The sequence below is a fragment of the Mobula hypostoma genome, chromosome 5 (assembly GCF_963921235.1).
Source record: "Mobula hypostoma chromosome 5, sMobHyp1.1, whole genome shotgun sequence".
Classification (NCBI taxonomy): domain Eukaryota; kingdom Metazoa; phylum Chordata; class Chondrichthyes; order Myliobatiformes; family Myliobatidae; genus Mobula; species Mobula hypostoma.
In genome coordinates, this window is record NC_086101.1 from 170,831,307 (window position 1) to 170,851,162 (window position 19,856).

Genomic DNA, 19,856 nt, shown 5'->3' on the forward strand with positions numbered 1-19,856 from the left:
CATTCCCCTTCCCCTTTTCCCTTTCTCACTTTATCTCCTTGCCAACCCATCATCTCCCTCTGGTTCTCCTCCCCCTCTTTCTTCCATGGCCTTCTGTCCTCTATTAGATTTCCCCCTTCTCCAGCCCTGTATCTCTTTCCCCAATCAACTTTCCAGCTCTTTACTTCATCCCTCCCCTCCCAGTTTCACCTATCACCTTGTGTTTCTCTCTCCCCTCCTCCCACCTTTTAAATCTACCCCTCATCTTTTCTTTTTCTCCAATCCTGCTGAAGGGTCTCGGCCTGAAACGTCGACTGTATTCCTTTCCATAGATGCTGCCTGACCTGCTGAGTTCCTCCAGCATTTTGTGTGTTGCTTGGATTTCCAGCATCTGCAGAATTTCTCTTGTTTGAGACTGTAACTATTGTTGAGAGGCAAAAATTAGTATGACTTGAGCTCTTGCTTTTTCACACATCTCTTGCAATATTTATATTTGTGACTATAGTTTCCAGAGTATTGCTCAACATGGTATTAAAATGCTTCCACTGAAAGCGACACATTATTCTGTAACACAACTGTGTGAACGGCTGTAGTGGTAGAATCATTGAATGAGAGAAATGTTACAATGCAGGAGGCCATTCAACCTGTCTTGCATATGTTGGCTCATCCACTGGCCCTTCTCTATAGTTTTTCAAGTTGGCCCCCTCCTTGCATTTATCTCATTCCTTCTTGAGGTCTACAGGTGAAACATCTTCCACCATACCTGCAGACAATACCTTCTAGATTCTGACAAAGTTCTGTTTAATTTTCATGACACTCTTAATTCTCGTCCTCTTTATTTTATACTTGTGACCTCTTAATTCTTGACTGCACCACCAAGGGGAACAGGCTTTCATTATCCAATCCTTCCTGACTTCTGATAGGCTGATAGAGTTCTCAGAATTATGCCCTTGGCCTTCTCCTCCAGAGAAAACAGACTCGGACATGCTAATCTATGTTTGTAAATGTAGACCCCATTCCAGAATCCATTCTCCTTATTTTTAATTCTGGATCAGAAATGAATCTGTGACCAGAAATGAATACTTTAATTGAGGACTGGACTACTACTTTATAAAGGTTTAGCATGACTTCTCTGCTTTTGTACTATAGGTTTTCATTAATGAAGTTAAGAGTTTTATATGTCTTATTAACTGCTTTTTCAATCTGCCCTTCCAGTATCCGTGATTTTTGCATACATGTGCTGGGTCTTTCTGCTCCTACAGCTTTTTTACAGCAGCAATCTTTCCAGCAAAAGGCAGCACCTCACATTACCTCTCATTAAACTACATCTGCTATGAATTCCACTAGACGGTTTGTATCCGGCTAAAATCTATTGTTATTCTCTTCACTGTTAGCATTAATGTCAAGTTTTATATCATCTGCAAATTTGGAAACTATGGCTTTTGAATGAGGGGAAAAAAAAGAGTAATGGTCCTTTTTCTAGTACCTGGGGAATATTACTATTCACCTTTCAAATGAAAGTTCACCTGGTGAGAGTAAATGTTAAAACCAAGGTACTTTTGTGCTTGAGCATGTTTTATTTTGAGTACCTGCTGAAATTTCTCCATCATCTTGAGCACGTATCAAATTCTGCTAAATGAAATGTCACATCTTGAGTTGATAACTCAGAAGTAAAGGGTGAACGAGAGCCTGAATCCAGTGCTTCCCACAGCTTTACTCCAATATTTTATGATGAAGGACCAAAGGAAGAATTGTATTGTCTCTTCTTTCCTCCCCCACCCCCACTCAAATCACGTAGAAGATACAAAACCCTGAAAGTATGTACCACCAAGCTCAAGGACAACTTCTACCCGACTTATTAGCCTCTTAACCAGACCTCTAGTATGATATAATGGAACCTTGTTCCCACAGTCTTTCTTGTTGTTGTCTTGCACCTAATTGTCTTAATGCATTGAATTGAATTGACTTTATTACTTACATCCTTCACATACATGAGGAGTAAAAATCTTTGTTATGTCTCCATCCAAATGTGCAATGTGCAGTTTATAGTAATTAATAATAAATAGCATGTACAACAGGACTGTAAATGTAGCATAGAAATGCAATTGTATCAGTGTGAATTAATCAGTCTGAAGGTCTGGTGGAAGAAGCTGTCCCAGAGCCTGTTGGTCTGGCTTTTATACTGTGGTACCATTTCCCAGATGGTAGCAGCTGGAACAGTTTCTGGTTGGGGTGACTCGGGTCCCCAGTGATCCTTTGGCCCTTTTTACACACCTGTCTTTGTAAGTGTCCTGAATAGCGGGAAGTTCACATCTACAGATGAGCTGGGCTGTCCACACCACTCTCTGCAGAGTCCTGTAGTTAAGGGAGGTATCAGGCCCATACCAGGCAGAGATGCAGATAGTCAGGATGCTCTCAGTTGTGCCCGTGTAGAAAGTTACACTTTCACTGTAACTTTAACACTTTATCCTGTGTCATTCTGTTAATATTTTTCACTCTATGCACTGATGTGATGAAATAATCCATATGAATGGCATGCAAAACAGTTTTTCACTGTACCTCGCTACATGTGACAATTATAAACCAAATAACTTTTAAATTTCCTTGTAATGTGTGGAAAGTTGAGCTGAATCTAAAACTTGCTCTTTAAATACTTAACAGGAAGTAGGACTCCAGGACGACTTGAATGTTATTCTGTTTTCGGATCATGGAATGACAGACATTTTCTGGCTGAAGAAGGTTATCGAACTCGACAAACATGTAAACATGACAGATATATTGGTCATGATGGATCGAGGAACTGTGGTGAGCATATGGCCTCAAAAAGGAAAATTAAACAAGGTGGGTATTAAACAATTGCACAATGCACTTGAGGATAAATTTGAATACTAGTCAATTTGATGCATACAACAGGAATTCTGCAGATGCTGGAAATTCAAGCAACATACATCAAAGTTGCTGGTGAACGCAGCAGGCCAAGCAGCATCTATAGGAAGAGGTGCAGTCGACGTTTCAGGCCGAGACCCTTCGTAAGTCCTGATGAAGGGTCTCGGCCTAAAACGTCGACTGCACCTCTTCCTATAGATGCTGCTTGGCCTGCTGCGTTCACCTGCAACTTTGATGCATGCTGGGTAAGTTTGTCAATCTAATGTTTGCAAGGGAAATACACTGGAATTGCTATAATATTATGGAACCAATACATTGACTTGTCATGTATGGCTCCTTCCAAATTGTCCTTGGCAATTTGATTGAAGCAATCCTCCCAGGTTTTGTCTTTATGTTGATCTTGTCTATTAATTGTAAGTATATGAAATCTTCATCCTATCTCAGTGGATTCGCCTGTTGCCCTGTCATCCTATTTGCTGTTTTGGCCATGATTGTACAAGTATACTTTGATAAGAATGGTTCTGGGTTTTTCAATATTTTGAAATATTAGTAGTATTACATTCCTGCAATAATCTGATGGATGGCATCCGTTAGTCTCGCGAGACCATGGATCTGCGCCCTGAAACTCTTGCTTCAGTCTCTCCAGGGCGCAGGCCTGGGCAAGGTTGTATGGAAGACCAGCAGTTGCCTAAGCAGCAAGTCTCCCCTCTCCACTCCACCAATGTTGTCCAAGGGAAGGGCAAGGGCTAATACAGCTTGGCACCAGTGACGTCGCAGGAGTTGCCAGAGCGAGGTTGAAAGCAACGTCGGACTGCCTTAGGGACTCCAGCTCTGGATTTGTCCTCAGGGTTTACTCCCAAAGCCTTTCCCATAAGTGGGTATGGCCACAAAGCAGCAGAGGTTTGAAATCAGAGTCTTCCCCTTCTTAGATGGACTGCCTTCCCAGGCTGACGAGCTCCATCTACCCAAAGCATTAGTTTTAAGGTGCCAGGACCTGCCTTCTCTCCTTTTCCTGTCAGTAGAAACAGTTCCGTCGGGCTTGAAGGCTAAGCCACACGAGAAGGCCAGGAGTTGGACTTGGTTGTCAGAGGTTATTTGAGGCGCATGCCATGAGGAGCACTTCTAGGTCGTGGGAGCTTATCCTCACTACCACTCCTCAGCTTGACAACCTTGAAACCTTAGAACCTTAGTGCTCAATAATCTGAGCACTAACACATTTATAGACTATGGGGATTTGATGTCTCCTGGTTGTTAATTCTCCAGCAGTTTGTGTCTTGTGGACAGCCACACTGTAGAGACTTGGTGATGGGACCAGGTAACCAACATAAAATATGATTGCATGGTCAGATTAGAGTGATGGCCATCTTGTTTACATTGCTGTTATGAAATGTTGGTTAAAAATCTTTCTTACCCTTCAAGTACTCGGAGACGCTGATGCTGGATACCAGGATCAGCTGACACACATACTGCAGGTACTCAGCCAGTCAAGCAGCGTCTATGGAGGAAAATGAACAATTGACTCATCCTGATGAACAATCCTTCATCAAGACTAGTCTCAGCCCAAATCATTGACTGTTTATTTCCCTCCATAGATGCAGTTTGACCTTCAGCATTTTGTGTGTGTTGTTCTTTAATCCTTCCTTTATTTTAGATGTGCTCCTACTGCAGGTACAGCTACATGCTGTAATCAACTTAGTAGAACTTGTTGAATCCTCTCCAAGACAAATACATTCTTCCTTAAGGAAACCAAATCTGTAAATAGTTCCTCCAGCAGGTACTAATTCTTATAACTGAAAATGAATTGCCCCACATCTAGAAAAGTTTTGAATTGAAACTGTTAATTTTGTTACCTTTTTTTTTTAAAAAGACATGATAAAGTGAACCAAAGTTAACCAACTTTATATGATCAGTATCATTTCTTTGATCTCACCAGGTGTACAACGGCCTGAAAAAAGTCAAGGAAATGAGCGTGTACAAGAAAGAGGAAATTCCAGACCGATACCATTATAAAGGAGGAAAATTTGTAGCACCACTTACTCTAGTCGCTCAACCAGGATGGTTTATTAGTGAGGTATTATTATTTTATTCATTCACAGGATATGATCATCAGAGGCAGTTAAGAGTGAACCTTATTGTTGGTCTGGGGCCAGTTAAAGCCTAGTTTAGGAAGAAAGGCAGATTGTTTCTTCCTGAAGGACATGAGTGCGCCAGATGGTTTTATGACAAAACAACAGTTGAAAAAGGATCTTGTGCTTTCCCGGTGTATATGAGGAATAAACTCTTCTCAGGCTTCCAGCTGGGTACAGGTATCGATTATAACCAATGTTTTAATGACAAACTCTGCCATCTTCATCAGGGATGATACCTGGGCATGTCTAGTCTGGTGGTATTTATACCCCCGTACTCCATCCCTCCTGATTGGTTAGTCCTTATCCAATCAGATTTCTGCTCTGCCGTCTTGTTTACAATCGAATTCCAGTTCTTACATTGAGTGAGACCTTTATCTTCATTAAAATTACTTTTACAATCGAATTCCAGTTCTTACATTGAGTGAGACCTTTATCTTCATTAAAATTACTTTCCTCTAGTTTTATTTCAATGGCTTTCTTCACCAGGCAGTCCCAAAAGTCGATGGCGCAGCGCAGTAAAGTTAATCCTATGGCCATTGTGAATGCAATGTTCTGCTACTGCCGATTTCTCTAGGTAACCCAAATGGGTGCACCTCTGTGTGTCCCATCTGGCGATATACACTGCTCTTGAAAACAATAGTTGATTCATGGTTTCTAACACCAAGCTGGCTTCTTTAAAAATTCCACTTCATTTTATTACATGACTTTGTATATGTCACCATGATACTTGGGGGAATTTAATCTCCTGTCTCTATATCTCTAGGCTGGAGCTCTGGCATTTAGTCCAGTAACTTAAACACTCCATGATGAAGGCAAAATAATGTTTATTATTGTACTTCTATAGTAAACTGACAGATTTGCATTTGGTCTGTAAAAATAACCTATTTGGATTATTTTCCTTGGAGCATTAAAAATGCAGTATCATAGCTTTCTTGAAGTTTTTGATGAGCAATCTGGGGAAAAAAAAACTTTTTTAGATCCAGTATGCCTTGGCTGAAAGAACAGAAGATGCAGATTTCAATAGTGATGCTCCAAAGGAAATCAGAAAACTAATACAGTTGGGGATCTTTCAGAACAGCAGAGTCAGAATCTTTTTCCAAGTTCAAAGTCTGTACACTTTCCTGTGATTCATTTTCTGGCAGGTATTCACAACAGAATCAATGAACTACTACGCACAAATAACCAATGTGCAAAAGACAAACTGTGCAAGTAAATATTTAATACTGAGAACATGAGTTGTTGAGTCCTTGGAAGTGAGTTCATGGGTTGTGGAATCAATTCAGTGTTGAGGCAAGTGACGTTTTCCACACTGGTTCAGGAGGCTGATGGTTGAAGGGTAATGACTGTTCCTGAACCTCGTGGTGTGGGACCCAAGGTTCCTGTGCCTCCTTCCTGATAAAAGCATCAAATATACTGGCAGGCAAATAGAGCTTGAATGCTCTGTGTTTGTTCATTCTGTGAGCATATGAAATGTTTGTAATTAGTAAATTAATTTGTGTTTCTGTATCAGAACTGTCTTCAAAATTAATTTATAGAATTCATTACCTTGCAAGAGGTTTCATCTATCATCAGATGTGGGGCATTCCTTCAGCTGATATTGCCACTACCATGTCAAACAGTAAGAGCCTGTATTAACAGAAGTGAAGATGTAAGTGAGGACAAGAATCATTGCCTTAGGAAACTGCAGAGTTTAGAAATCTAAAGCAAAAATAGACAATGCCAGAAGCACCCAGCACGTTGGTATTATTTGTGATCATATTGTCACTTGACCAGCAATAATGAATATAGAATTGAGTCAGGTTTTATAAAAACAAATATTTATTAAACTCTTACTCAAAAATAGTGAAATGTATTTAAACGACTAACTTAACCAGAAGTTAACTGCTATACGGCAACTCTGGAACAGTTCTTAAAGGGTAAATAAGAAAACAGATCTTAAAGTGGTAAATTCGAAACACAGTTCTTAGAATGGCAAATTTGAAAGCCCAAGAGATTTACACAGTCAATTAGGAGAGACTTTCCTGAAGTAAATAATTCCTCGAAGACGTCACGTTACTGCTGATCCTAGCCGGAACCTGCCTTGGCCGCAGGCTTCATGGCGACAGGAATAAAATGGTTTAAATGAACTGACCTTTTCCTCTGGAGAACAGACACTGCACAATCCTTCCTGCTTTAGCAGAGGATATCTCAGATGCAGAACACTTTTTCTTGAACGAAGATTCAATAAAGGTCGATCCTCTCAGAAACCGCCAAACAATATCAGCTTTACTCGACTTGGTGAATTCCTATACTTTGGTAAGGTCTTCACTCTCCAATACTACTTACAATAGAAAGTAGAACTGCACTTTAAAGCAAAACTGCATCATAAGACAAATACGCAGCATAATTGAGTATCTGACGAATTAAATAACGAACTAAACTTAAAACTAACTGCGTCACCCCAGGGGTCTCCCTTTTATACCCATGGTGAACATATCATCACGTGACGTCACACTGGTGAGAAAATTACATCACCCCACCAGCACATGCCCATTACCTCATGCTCATAAGATACTCAATTACACCACGGCCATAAGATATCCATGAGGTATGTAACAATATGCAACTTTCATAAAAAAGAGAATTTATGTCAATAGTTTATTAGGCTCTTACCATTTGTTGGAGATGTCCACCTAGCTTAGTCACAAAACTATATCAGATTTACTGTAAGCAGAGGTATTTTTGATGCATGTTAGCTTTTCCATAGTTAGATTAAGTTATACTGGTTCAACATATTAAAGTTCCATCTTCATATGGATACATATGAAGGTCTGCACAGTGATTCAACAGCTAGTGCTTTTCCTAACAGTTTCAGGTCCCGAGAAACAGCCTGACTTGCGTGCTACCTGAGTGGATTCTGTACATTTTCTCTGGAAGCACATGAATTTCCCTGGAATGCATGGGTTTCCTCCCATACGCCAAAGAATTGCTCGTATTTAATTGGCTATGGAAGCTTGCCACTATTTCTGGGAAGAAAAATCAAAAGGTGGTGGATGGACATGTGTGAGAGAGACTGTGGCTGGTCGCAGGAAAAGAAGGGGAGTGATGGGGATCGTTAAGTGCTTGCATGAACCTACTGTATTGAATGCCCTTCTGTATCATTGTAACTATGAGACAGGGCATAAAGAGGAGAATATAGTGTTGTGCCGAAGTCTTAAGCACATATATCATAGCTAGGGTGCGTAAGACTTTTGTATAGTACTCTAGCAATTTTATGTATTGCCCTGTACTGCTGCCACACAAAAAAAGTCATGATGCATGTGAATGATAGACCTGATTCTGATATGGGTCTCTATTGTGGACTGAGACTAAGAAGGGGGCAGGGAGTGAGGAATCTTTGTTGGGAAAAGGGGAATGGAAAGAGGAGGGAGTGGGAAGCGCCAGAGAGACGGTCTGTAATCCATTTGTTTGGAATCCAATGAACTTGTCTGGTGTCTCCAGGCTGGGAATGTCTGCACTCACACCACTCCCACCCCGGCACACCTCAGCCACCTGTCCCACACCCCTCCCATGGCGCTCCACCCTCACCATTCCCAACAGTCCTTGCTCCCACCAGATTTACAAACTTGCACTCTGTTCCACATTGACACAAACAGTACTGTGCAAAAGTCTAAGGCACATACAAGACCATAAGACATAGGAGTAGAATTAGGCCATTCCACCTATCAAGTCCACTTCACCATTCCATCGTGGCTGATCCCGGGTCCCGTTCAACCCCATACACCTGCCTTCTCACCATATCCCTCGATGCCCTGACCAATCAGGAATCTACCAACTTCCACTTTAAATATACCCATGGACTTGACCTCCACCATAGTCTGTAGCAGAGCATTCCACAGATTCACCACTCTGGCTAATAAAAAAATTCTTCTATACTTGTGCTCTAAAAGGTCGCCCCTCAATTTTGAGGCTGCGTCCTCTAGTTCTAAATACCACCACCAAAGGAAACATCCTCTCCACATCTAGTTTTTCAACATTCGGTAGGTTTCAATGAGACTGTTCCCCCCACCCATTCTTCTAAGTTCCAGTGAGTACAGGCTCAAAGCTGCCAAACTCTCATATGTTAACCCATTTATTCCCATAATCATCCTCATGCACCACCTCCGGACTCTCACCAATGACAATACATCCTTTCTGAGATAAGGGGCCCAAAACTTGACAATACTCTAAGTGCAGCCTAACCAGTGTCTTATAAAGCCTCAGCATTATCTCCTTGCTTTTATATTCAATTTCCCTTGAAATAAATGCCAACAATGCTTTTGCCTTCTTTACCACAGACTCAACCTATGAATTAATCTTCTGGGAGTCTTGCATGAGGACTCCCAAGTCCCTCTGCACCTCTGAAGCTTGAACCTTCTCCCCATTTAGATAATTGTCCTTACTATTGTTCCTTTTACCAAAATGCAATGTCATACATTTCCCAACACTGTATTTCATCTGCCACTTTTTTGCCCTTTCTTCCAGATTGTTTAAGTCCTGCTGCAATTACATTGCTTTCTCAACACTACCTACCCCTCCACCTATCATCATATCATCCCCAAACCTTACCACAAATCCATCAATTCCATTATCTAAATCACTGACAAATAATGTGAAAAGTAGTGGTCTCAATTTTGACCCCCGAGGCACACCACTAGTCACTGACAGCCAACCAGAAAAGGCCCCCTTTATTTCCATTCGCTGCCTGTCAGCCATTTCCTGTAACGCCATAGGATTTTATCTTGTTAAGCAGCCTCTTCTGAGGCACCTTATCAAATACCTTCTGAAAATCTAAGTTAAATGATATCCACTGCCTCTCCTTTGTCCACCCTGCTTGTTAGTTCCTCAAAGAACTCTAACAGAATTGTCAGACAAGATTTCCCTTTACAGAAACCATGCTGACTTTGACTTATTTTATCATTAGTCTCCAAGTACCCCAAAACCCCATTCTTAATAATGGACTCTAACACTTTCCCAACCACTAAGGTTAGGCAAACTGGCCTATTATTTCCTCACTTTTGTCTTCCTCCCTTAAAGAGTGGAGTGACATTTACAATTTTCTAGTGCTCCGGGACCATGCCAGAATCAAGTGATTCTTGAAAGATCATGACCAATTCTCTTCAGTAACCTCTTTCAGGACTCTAGAATGAAGTCTGTCTTTCAGGACACTAGAGTGAAGTCCATCTGGTTCAGGTGACTTATCCACCTTAAGACCTAGCTAATGTATTTAAAGCCAAGACTTTTGTACAATAGTGTAGAATTAAGAAGGATCAATAATTTAGATTCATGTAGCTATAGACAAATTGACTTTGGGTGGCTGGATACAGAATACGAAGGGCACTTAGAAACTGTCAGTCATACTTCATGTTCCCAAGTATTTTCCAGTATGTAATGCTCAGCTTTTAACCAGCCTGTGCACATACTCAATGCACTAACTCAGATAGCAATGCAGTTGCCATTGACTTGCCAAGTCTAAACAGTCTTGATCGACTTTGAGCAAAAAGGAGAGCTGCAGATTTTCTGCAGTCATTCTGCAGATAGAATTCTTGATGGCAGAAAGGATTGCCAGTTGTAAAATTTAATGGATCCCTTGAATGATTGCCTGTGGCCAAATTCATTTGGTTCTTGATAACTACAAGACATTCTGCAGATGCTGAAGTCCAGAGTAATTTATGTAAAATGCTGGAGAAACTCATCAGGTCAGGCTGCATCTGTGGAAAGGAATAAACAGTTGGCGTTTTGGGTTGAGACCCTTCTCAGGATTGAGATCTCTATATTCTCAACCCGTAATGTTGATTGTTTGTTCTTCTCCTTAGATGCTGCCTGACCTGCTGGGATCCTCCACCATTCTGTGTGTTACATCTTTAGTTCTCCTTTCTGTGTATTTATCAAATATGTCTTTTATAACCTGTATTTTATGGGCTGGTAAATCTTCCTGTCAAGTATTAAATTACTTCCATCCACTTACTCAGTTGTCCAGGTGCAGAGGGTAAACCTACATGACCAGGTTTCTCCTACCTCGGAATCTTGTCGTGAGAGAGCATACTTTGTGTGTGCACTCGTCCTTTTTCAAGATCCTAGTTCCCTGCTCTCATGAGACTCTTTTTTTTTTGTGTGTGTGTTTGAGTTTGCTAGTAGCACTGAATTGCTTTATGTTTATCATTCAGGAATGTATATACAACTGAGAGTGACATGACACGTCTGATAGGACAGTCTTCATTTTGTGGTTCAGTGTAGCTTTATCTACATTTTCTACCTGTCCTAAATCCACAATGTAAAGCTCTTTCAACCACACTCAGCTCGCCTAAGTTCACAATGTTGTTTGTTCATGCATGTCCGCATATGCATATCAAAGTATTACCGTATTTTACGCAATTGAAGGAGACTTTAGTAAGCCATAACATCAACATGGTGGAGTATTGGCTGATCAGCAGAAATCAGAGAGTGGGAATAAAGGGATCCTATTCTGGCTGGCTGCCGGTTACCAGTGGAGTTCCACAGGGGTCAGTGTTGGGACTGCTGCTTTTTACAATGTACGTCTATGATTTGGACTATGGGATTAATGGATTTGTAGCTAAATTTGCCGATGATACAAAGATAGGTGGAGGAGCAGGTAGTGCTGAGGAAACAGAGAGCCTGCAGAGAGACTTAGAAGGAGAATGGGCAAAGAAATGGCAAATGAAATACAATGTTTGAAAGTGTATGGTCATGTACTTTGGTGGAAGAAATAAACGGGCAGACTATTATTTAGATGGAGAGAGAATTCAAAATGCAGAGATGTAAAGGGACTTGGGAGACCTTGTGCAGGATACCCTAAAGGTTAACCTCCAGGTTGAGTCAGTGTTGAAGAAGGCAAATGCAATGTTGGCATTCATTCCTAAAGGTATAGAATATAAGAGCAGGGATGTGATGTTGAGGCTCTATAAGGCACCGGTGAGACCACATTTGGAGTAATGTGTGCAATTTTGGGGTCCTTATTTTAGAAAGGATATACTATCATTGGAGAGGGTTCAGAGAAGATTCATGAGAATGATTCCCAGAATGAAAGGGTTACTGTATGAAGAACATCTGGCAGCTCTTGGGCTGTATTCCCTGGAGTTCAGGAGAATGAGGGGGATCCCATAGAAACATTCCGAATGTTAAAAGGCCTTGTTAATAGATTAGGTATGGCAAAGTTATTTCCCATGGTAGGGGAGCCTAGGACAAGAGGACATGACTTCAGGATTGAAGGACATCCATTTAGAACAGATGCAGAGAAATTACTTTAGTCAGAGGGTGGTAAATCTGTGGAATTTGTTGCCATGAGTCATTGGTTGCCAAGTCATTGGGTGTATTTAAGGCAGAGATAGATGGGTTCTTGATCAGCCAGGGCATCAAAGAGTATGGGAGAAGGCAGGGGAGTGGGGATGACTGGAAGAATTGGATCACCCCAGGACTGAATGGCAGAACAGACTTGATGGGCTGAATGGCCTACTTCTGCTCCTATATCTTATGGTCTTACAGTAGCATAATGGTTAGTGCATCACTGTAACATTGGGATTTGTATCCCGCTGCTGTCTTTAAGGAGTTTGTACATTCTCCACATGACCCTGTGGGGTTCCTCCATGGTGTTCTGGTTTCCTCCCACATTCCAAGGTCGTATGGTTAGAGTTAGTAAGTTGTGGGCATCCTACAATGGCACCACATGTGGCGATACTTGTGGACTGTCCAGCACAATGCAAGTGATGCATTTCACTTTATGTTTCAATATACATGTGACAAATAAAGCTAATCTTTATCTCTGATCTTTAAGCAACTTTCCATCCCAAAAGGTGTCCAGCCCGAGTAATTGGGAACTTTCGGCAGACATTTCAGAAAACTTCTACACTTTATAAACGCAGGAGATTCTGCAGAGGAATCTGGAGACACACACACACAATGCTGGAGGAACTCAGCAGTTCAAGCCGCATCTGTGGAAATGAATTACCAGTCGATGTTTATTCATCTGAGTTCCTCCAGCAGAGTGGCGGGGGGGGGGGGGAGAGGAGAGAGGGAGGAGGGAGGAGGGAGGGGAGAGGGGAGAGGGGAGAGAGAGAGAGACACACATTACTTCAGGACTTTTCCAATCTGACACCCACCTTTTGCACATAACTCACCTCCAAACTAAAATGCAGGCTAGTATTTCTTGGAGAGAGGAAACAAAAAACATCTTTATGTAGTTTTCAAGCCTGCTGAAATAATTAGAGATTCAGTTATACATGTATTTATGCAATGCTAATCACAGTAAAATAATCTGTAGCAACTCAAGGTCACAGGTGTTTTATTTTCTTTCAGAATATACAAAAACTGCCTTATTGGGGGAATGGAACAGGGATCAAAGACCGTTGGCAGAAAGGGTGGCATGGCTATGACAATGAGCTGATGGATATGAAGGGGTTCTTTCTGGCATACGGACCAGGTAACATTGAATACAATAGTTTAATTATTATCTGGTGTGCAAAACAGACTCTACATCAAACATGTAAATCTAGCCAAATGATTTGAATTCTCAGAAAATTCCTTGATGTAATGGAATGCATTTTAACAATCGAGTATGTATTGGAAGAGTGGCGTGTGAAGGAAGTCTGTAGACCCGAGAGAAAGGATTTGAGGTTACTTTCGGAGAACTGAAGATTACAATGTAAAGGAGATTCGAAAGGGAATTGTTAGATTCAAGGTTGTTTAATATTATTTCCAGTACACAAATGTAAAGGGAAATTAAATAATTGATTCTCCAGATCCTGTGCAGCACAAAAAACACGATAAGATGAAAAACACAATAATAAAAGAACAAAAACTTAAGAAATGCAAATACATAAGATAGCTTATATAGATAGATTGCGCGCCCATAGAGTGACTCTGACAGGAAATGATAAAGTAATGTCGGTGGGTTAGTGGGTGGAGGTATTGATCAGCCTTGCTACTTGGGGAAAGGACAGTTTTTAAGTCTGGTGGTTCTGGCAAGGATTCTAAATAGCCTCTTCTCTGCTGGGAGTGGGACAAACAGTCCATGAGCAGGGTGCTACAACTACTACTACTACGTTGTCTCAGGCCTAGGGGGGCCGGCGTCAGGCACGATGACAGACTCTTCACTTCTCCCTCTCTCATCAGTGTGTTCAGTTCATCTACATTAGCTGCGCCGCTGTCTTCTAGGAGCGTGTTGACCATAGTCTTGGGAGGGCGCCCAGGGTTCATCCTCCCGTGCTTGGGCTCCCAGATGATGACTAGGCTGGCAGGTATCTTGGGGTGGCGTAGACAGTGCCCCGCTAGTTTCAGTCTTCTCGCCTCAATTTTAGTGGAGAGCATCGGTAGGTTGTTATAGAGCTCGATGTTCGTCGTGCTGTTACCAACTCACGTCAAGAGCCATCTGGAGCATTTGTGTATCGCAACCATCTGGAGACTTTCGCATCGTCTTGCTGAGTGTCCACGTCTCACATCCGTACGTGAGAATGGACTCTATGACTGCTATGAAAATCCTCTTTTTAAGCCCTCTGGTCAGGTTTGACTTACAGATTTCCTTCATGTCGTTCATAGCCCTCCACGCCAGCGCCTTCCGTACCTTTATGTCCTTCTCCGAACTCATCATTCTTGACCCGAGGTACTTGTAGTCAAAGACTTTCTTAATGGTGTCATTCTCTACGGCGTTGAGAGTACCTTCGTCGCAGTTAAATGCCATGTACTCTGTCTGAGCAGGGTGAGTGGGATCTTTCATGATGTTACTAGTCTTTTCCTGGCACTTTTCTGTATACGTGTCCTCAGTGATGGGTAGGTTAGTCCAGTAATGGGTTGGGAAGTTTTGACTACCTGTTGCAGAGCCTTCCTGCCACTGCTTGTAAGAATGCTCTCAGCCTCACACCTGTAGAAGGACACGAGTATAGATGTGCATACCCCAGCTCTCTTCAGCCACCTCAAAAAAGTTGGTGGGCTTTCCTGATTGAGATGGAATGTCATCCCAGAAAGGTTTATTAGCTCCAGGCAACCTTCTCTCCAACTGCTGCAGTTACTGATCTGCTCACCTTGCCTCTACTCGTGATGTCCTTGTCCCAATGAAAACCCTACTCTCCTCCACTCCTTGGTCACCCTTGCTGTTGTCGATGTTTAAAACAAAAACAGAGCCAGAACCAGAAATAATTCTCTGAATTAATCACTTTGAAACTGCTAAACAATGGCATCAGGAGAAAATAATAAACTCGGGAGATTCTGCAGATGCTGGAGGAACTCAACAGGCCAGGCATCATCTTCCCCCAGGGCAATCAACGGTCAATGTTCCAGGCTGACAGCCTTCATCAGGACTGTTAGAAATGGAGGGAAAAAGCCCGAATAAGATGGTGGGGGAGGGGAAGAAAGGCATGTGGCAAGTGGGAGGGTGGGGAAGGGATTAAATGAGAAAATGGGAGGTGAAGATTACTGTTTTCAGTGAAACAAAAATACCTGAAAAACAAGAAGGTGGCACCAGTGAAACATGGCGACGTGTTGCAGGCAGCTTACAAAACTTCTAAGTATATTGCTTAACAGTATAGTTGTTAGCAGGAAACTTTCTAGTACCAGTGACCCTAGTTCAACTTCTGCCTCAGTCTGTAAAGAGCTTGTACTTTCTCCCTGTGACCACATGGGTTCCTCTGGGTGCTCTGGTTTCTTCCCACAGTCCAAAGATGTAAATGTCCAATTATCATCAGTGCCTGCCACTGAGGGTCCTAACACACTCGACCACTGTTACACTACCATTCTATACCTACACCACATTTTGGGAAATCTGATCACTTGGCTGTCCTCCTCCTCCCACATCCTGCATCTAGCCGGAGGCTAAGGAGCAAGGTTCCAGAGGAGAGGACAACAATGGTGGTCACGGGAAGCAGTGGAGTAGCTATGGTCCTGCTTTGAGTCAGTTGACTGGGTAATGTTCAAGGATTCATCAGGGGATATGAACAAATACACCATGGTTGTCATGGACTTTCTAAAACAGTCGTAGACGAGTGTGTCCCCACAAAGTCATTCAGAGTCCTCCTCAACCAGAATCCCTGGATGAACCACGAGATCCGCAATCTGCTGAGGGCCAGATCAGTGGCTTTCAGGTCTGGTGATTAAGTTAAATAGGGACCAGAAAGCCATCTCACATGCAAAATGGTAATTCCAGACCAAACTTGAATCAGTGCAGGATGCACAACAGTCGTGCCCGGGCTTGAAAGCTGTCACCTGCTACAAAGTGAAACCAAGCAACAGAGCTGACAACAAGGCTTCGCTCCTGGATGCGCTCAGTGCCTTTTTTTTGCTAGATTTGTCCATCAAAACATGGAGGCACCTTCATAAACTCCCACAGCCCCTTTTGACCCTGTGATTTCAGTCTCTGTGGTCGCCATGAGAGCAACCTTCAGGTGGGTGAACCCAGGGAAAGCAAACTGTCCCAGATGGGGTAGTTGGCCAAGTACTAAAAGCTGATCCACTGGCTGGAGTGTTCCCTGATCACTTTAACCTCTCGCTTTGGCAATCAGAATTATCCACCTGCTCACAGAAGGCTTCAGTTATACCAGTGCCTCCACAATCTCATTCAGCACAAGGCTGTGTTACTTAAACTCCTGCTAAACTCATTTTATATTTATGGCTGTGAAGCTAAGCACAGCTCCAATGCCATGTCGAAATTTGCTGAGGAAACTGCCGTCATTGGCCAAATCAAAAGTGGTGATGAATCAGCATATAGAAGGGAGATTGAAAATCTGGCTAAGTGGTGCCATAACAACAACCTCCCTCTCAATTTCAGCAAGACCAAGGAGCTGATTATTGACTTCAGGAGAAGGAAACTAGAGGTGCGTGAGCCAGTACTCACTGGGGGAAATCAGACGTGGAGAGGGTCAGCAACTTTAAATTCCTCAGTATTATCGTTTCAGAAGATATATCCTGCGTCTGGAATGCAAGTGCCATTACTAAGAAAGCATGGCAGCACCTTTACTTTCTTAGAAGTTTGAAAAAGTGTGGCAAGTCATCAAAAATGTTGATATCCTTTTATAGATGTGCAGTGGAGGACTGGTTGCATCATGGCCTGGTGTGGAAACACCAATGCCCTTGTATAGAAAAAGCCTACAAAAAGTAATGGATATGGCCCAATCCATCATGGGCAAAGTCCTCCCCACCATTGAGCACAGTTACATGGAGTGCTGTGGCAGAAAGGCAGCATCATCAAGGATCCAGGCCGCGTCCTCCTCTTGGTGCTGCCATCAGGAAGCAGATACAAGAGCTTCAGGACCACACCACCAGGTTCAGGAACTGTCATTACCCCTCAACCATCAGGGTCTTGAACCAATGGGAATAACTTCATTCAACTTAACTCGCAGCATCACTGAACTGTACCCGCAGCCAATGGCCTCACTTTCAAGGACTCTTCATCTCATGTTCTTGACATACTGTATATTGCTTATTTTTTTTGTATATATAAGCATCCGTTAGTCTCATGAGACCTTGGATTTGCGCCTTGGAAAATTTCCAGGGCGCAGGCCTGGACAAGGTTTTATGGAAGACCAGCAGTTGCCCATGCTGCAAGTCTTCCCTCTCCACGCCACCGATGTTGTCCAAGGGAAAGACATTAGGACCCATAGAGCTTGGCACCAGTGTTGTCGCAGAGCAATGTGTGGTTAAGTGCCTTGCTCAAGGACACACACGCTGCCTCAGCCAAGGCTCGAACTGGCGACCTTCAAATCACTAGATGAATGCCTTAACCGCTTGGCCATGTGCCAACACGTGCTTACGTGCTTATTAAAATAAATTATTAATTAGTATTAAATTATTAAAATTTCTTATTAATTATTATTTTTCTTTCTGGTTTGTATTTGCACAGTTTTTTTTTAGCAAACTGGTTGTTTGTCTGACCTGTTGCGTGCGATCTTTCATTGATTCCACTGTTTCTCTTGTATTTAATGCAGTTGCCCACAAGAACATAGAACATAGAATAGTACAGCACAGTACAGGCCCTTCGGCCCACAATGTTGTGCTGACCCTCAAACCCTGCCTCACATATAAGCCCCACCTTAAATTCCTCCATATATCTGTCTAGTAGTCTCTTAAACTTCACTAGTGTATCTGCCTCCACCACTGACTCAGGCAGTGCATTCCACGCACCAACCACTCTCTGAGTAAAAAACCTTCCTCTAATATCCCCCTTGAACTTCCCATCCCTTACCTTAAAGCCATGTCCTCTTGTATTGAGCAGTGGTGCCCTGGGGAAGAGGCGCCGGCTATCCATTCTATCTATTCCTCTTATTATCTTGTACAACTCTATCATGTCTCCTCTCATCCTCCTTCTCTCCAAAGAGTAAAGCCCTAGCTCCCTTAATCTCTGATCATAATGCATACTTTCTAAACCAGGCAGCATCCTGGTAAATCTCCTCTGTACCCTTTCCAATGCTTCCGCATCCTTCCTATAGTGAGGTGACCAGAACTGGACACAGTACTCCAAGTGTGGCCTAACCAGAGTTTTATAGAGCTGCATCATTACATCGCGACTCTTAAACTCTATCCCTCGACTTATGAAAGCTAACACCCCATAAGCTTTCTTAACTACCCTATCCACCTGTGATGCAACTTTCAGGGATCTGTGGACATGTACCCTGAGATCCCTCTGCTCCTCCACACTACCAAGTATCCTGCCATTTACTTTGTACTCTGCCTTGGAGTTTCTCCTTCCAAAGTGTACCACCTCACACTTCTCTGGGTTGAACTCCATCTGCCACTTCTCAGCCCACTTCTGCATCCTATCGATGTCTCTCTGCAATCTTTGACAATCCTCTACACTATCTACAACACCACCAACCTTTGTGTCGTCTGCAAATTTGCCAACTCACCCTTCTACCCCCACATCCAGGTTGTTAATAAAAATCATGAAAAGTAGAGGTCCCAGAACAGATCCTTGTGGGACACCACTAGTCACAATCCTCCAATCTAAATGTACTCCCTCCACCACCACCCTCTGCCTTCTGCAGGCAAGCCAATTCTGAATCCACCTGGCCAAACTTCCCTGGATCCCATGCCTTCTGACTTTCTTAATAAGCCTACCGTGTGGAACCTTGTCAAGTGCCTTACTAAAATCCATATAGATCACATCCACTGCACTACCCTCATCTATATGCCTGGTCACCTCCTCAAAGAACTCTATCAGGCTTGTTAGACATGATCTGCCCTTCACAAAGCCATGCTGACTGTCCCTGATCAGACCATGATTCTCTAAATGTCTATAGATCTTATCTCTAAGAATCTTTTCCAACAGCTTTCCCACCACAGACGCAAGGCTCACTGGTCTATACTTACCCGAACTATCCCTACTACCTTTTTTGAACAAGGGGACAACATTCGCCTCCCCCCAATCGTCCGGTAGCATTCCCGTGGACAATGAGGACATAAAGATCCTAGCCAGAGGCTCAGCAATCTCTTCTCTCGCCTTGTGGAGCAGCCTGGGGAATATTCCATCAGGTCCCGGGGACTTATTTGTCTTAATGTATTTTAACAACTCCAACACCTCCTCTCCCTTAATATCAACATGCTCCAAAACATCAACCTCACTCATATTGTCCTCACCATCATCAAGTTTCCTCTCATCGGTGAATACCGAAGAGAAGTATTCATTGAGGACCTTGCTCACTTCCACAGCCTCCAGGCACATCTTCCCACCTTTATCTCTAATCGGTCCTACCTTCACTCCTGTCATCCTTTTTTTCTTCACATAATTGAAGAATGCCTTGGGGTTTTCCTTTACCCTACTCGCCAAGGCCTTCTCATGCCCCCCTCTTGCTCTTCTCAGCCCCTTCTTAAGCTCCTTTCTTGCTTCCCTATATTCCTCAATAG

General features: G+C 42.7%; 1 protein-coding gene across 1 annotated transcript in view; it reads left to right on the forward strand.

Annotated features, from left to right (window-relative positions):
• enpp6 (ectonucleotide pyrophosphatase/phosphodiesterase 6) overlaps window positions 1-19,856 on the forward strand; it is a 68,582-nt gene that overhangs the window by 41,216 nt on the left and 7,510 nt on the right. The window contains exons 5-7 of the mRNA XM_063049412.1: window positions 2,641-2,820; window positions 4,799-4,936; window positions 13,326-13,449. Coding sequence (XP_062905482.1) covers window positions 2,641-2,820; window positions 4,799-4,936; window positions 13,326-13,449 — 442 coding nt within the window. The remainder of the gene's footprint in view (window positions 1-2,640; window positions 2,821-4,798; window positions 4,937-13,325; window positions 13,450-19,856) is intronic.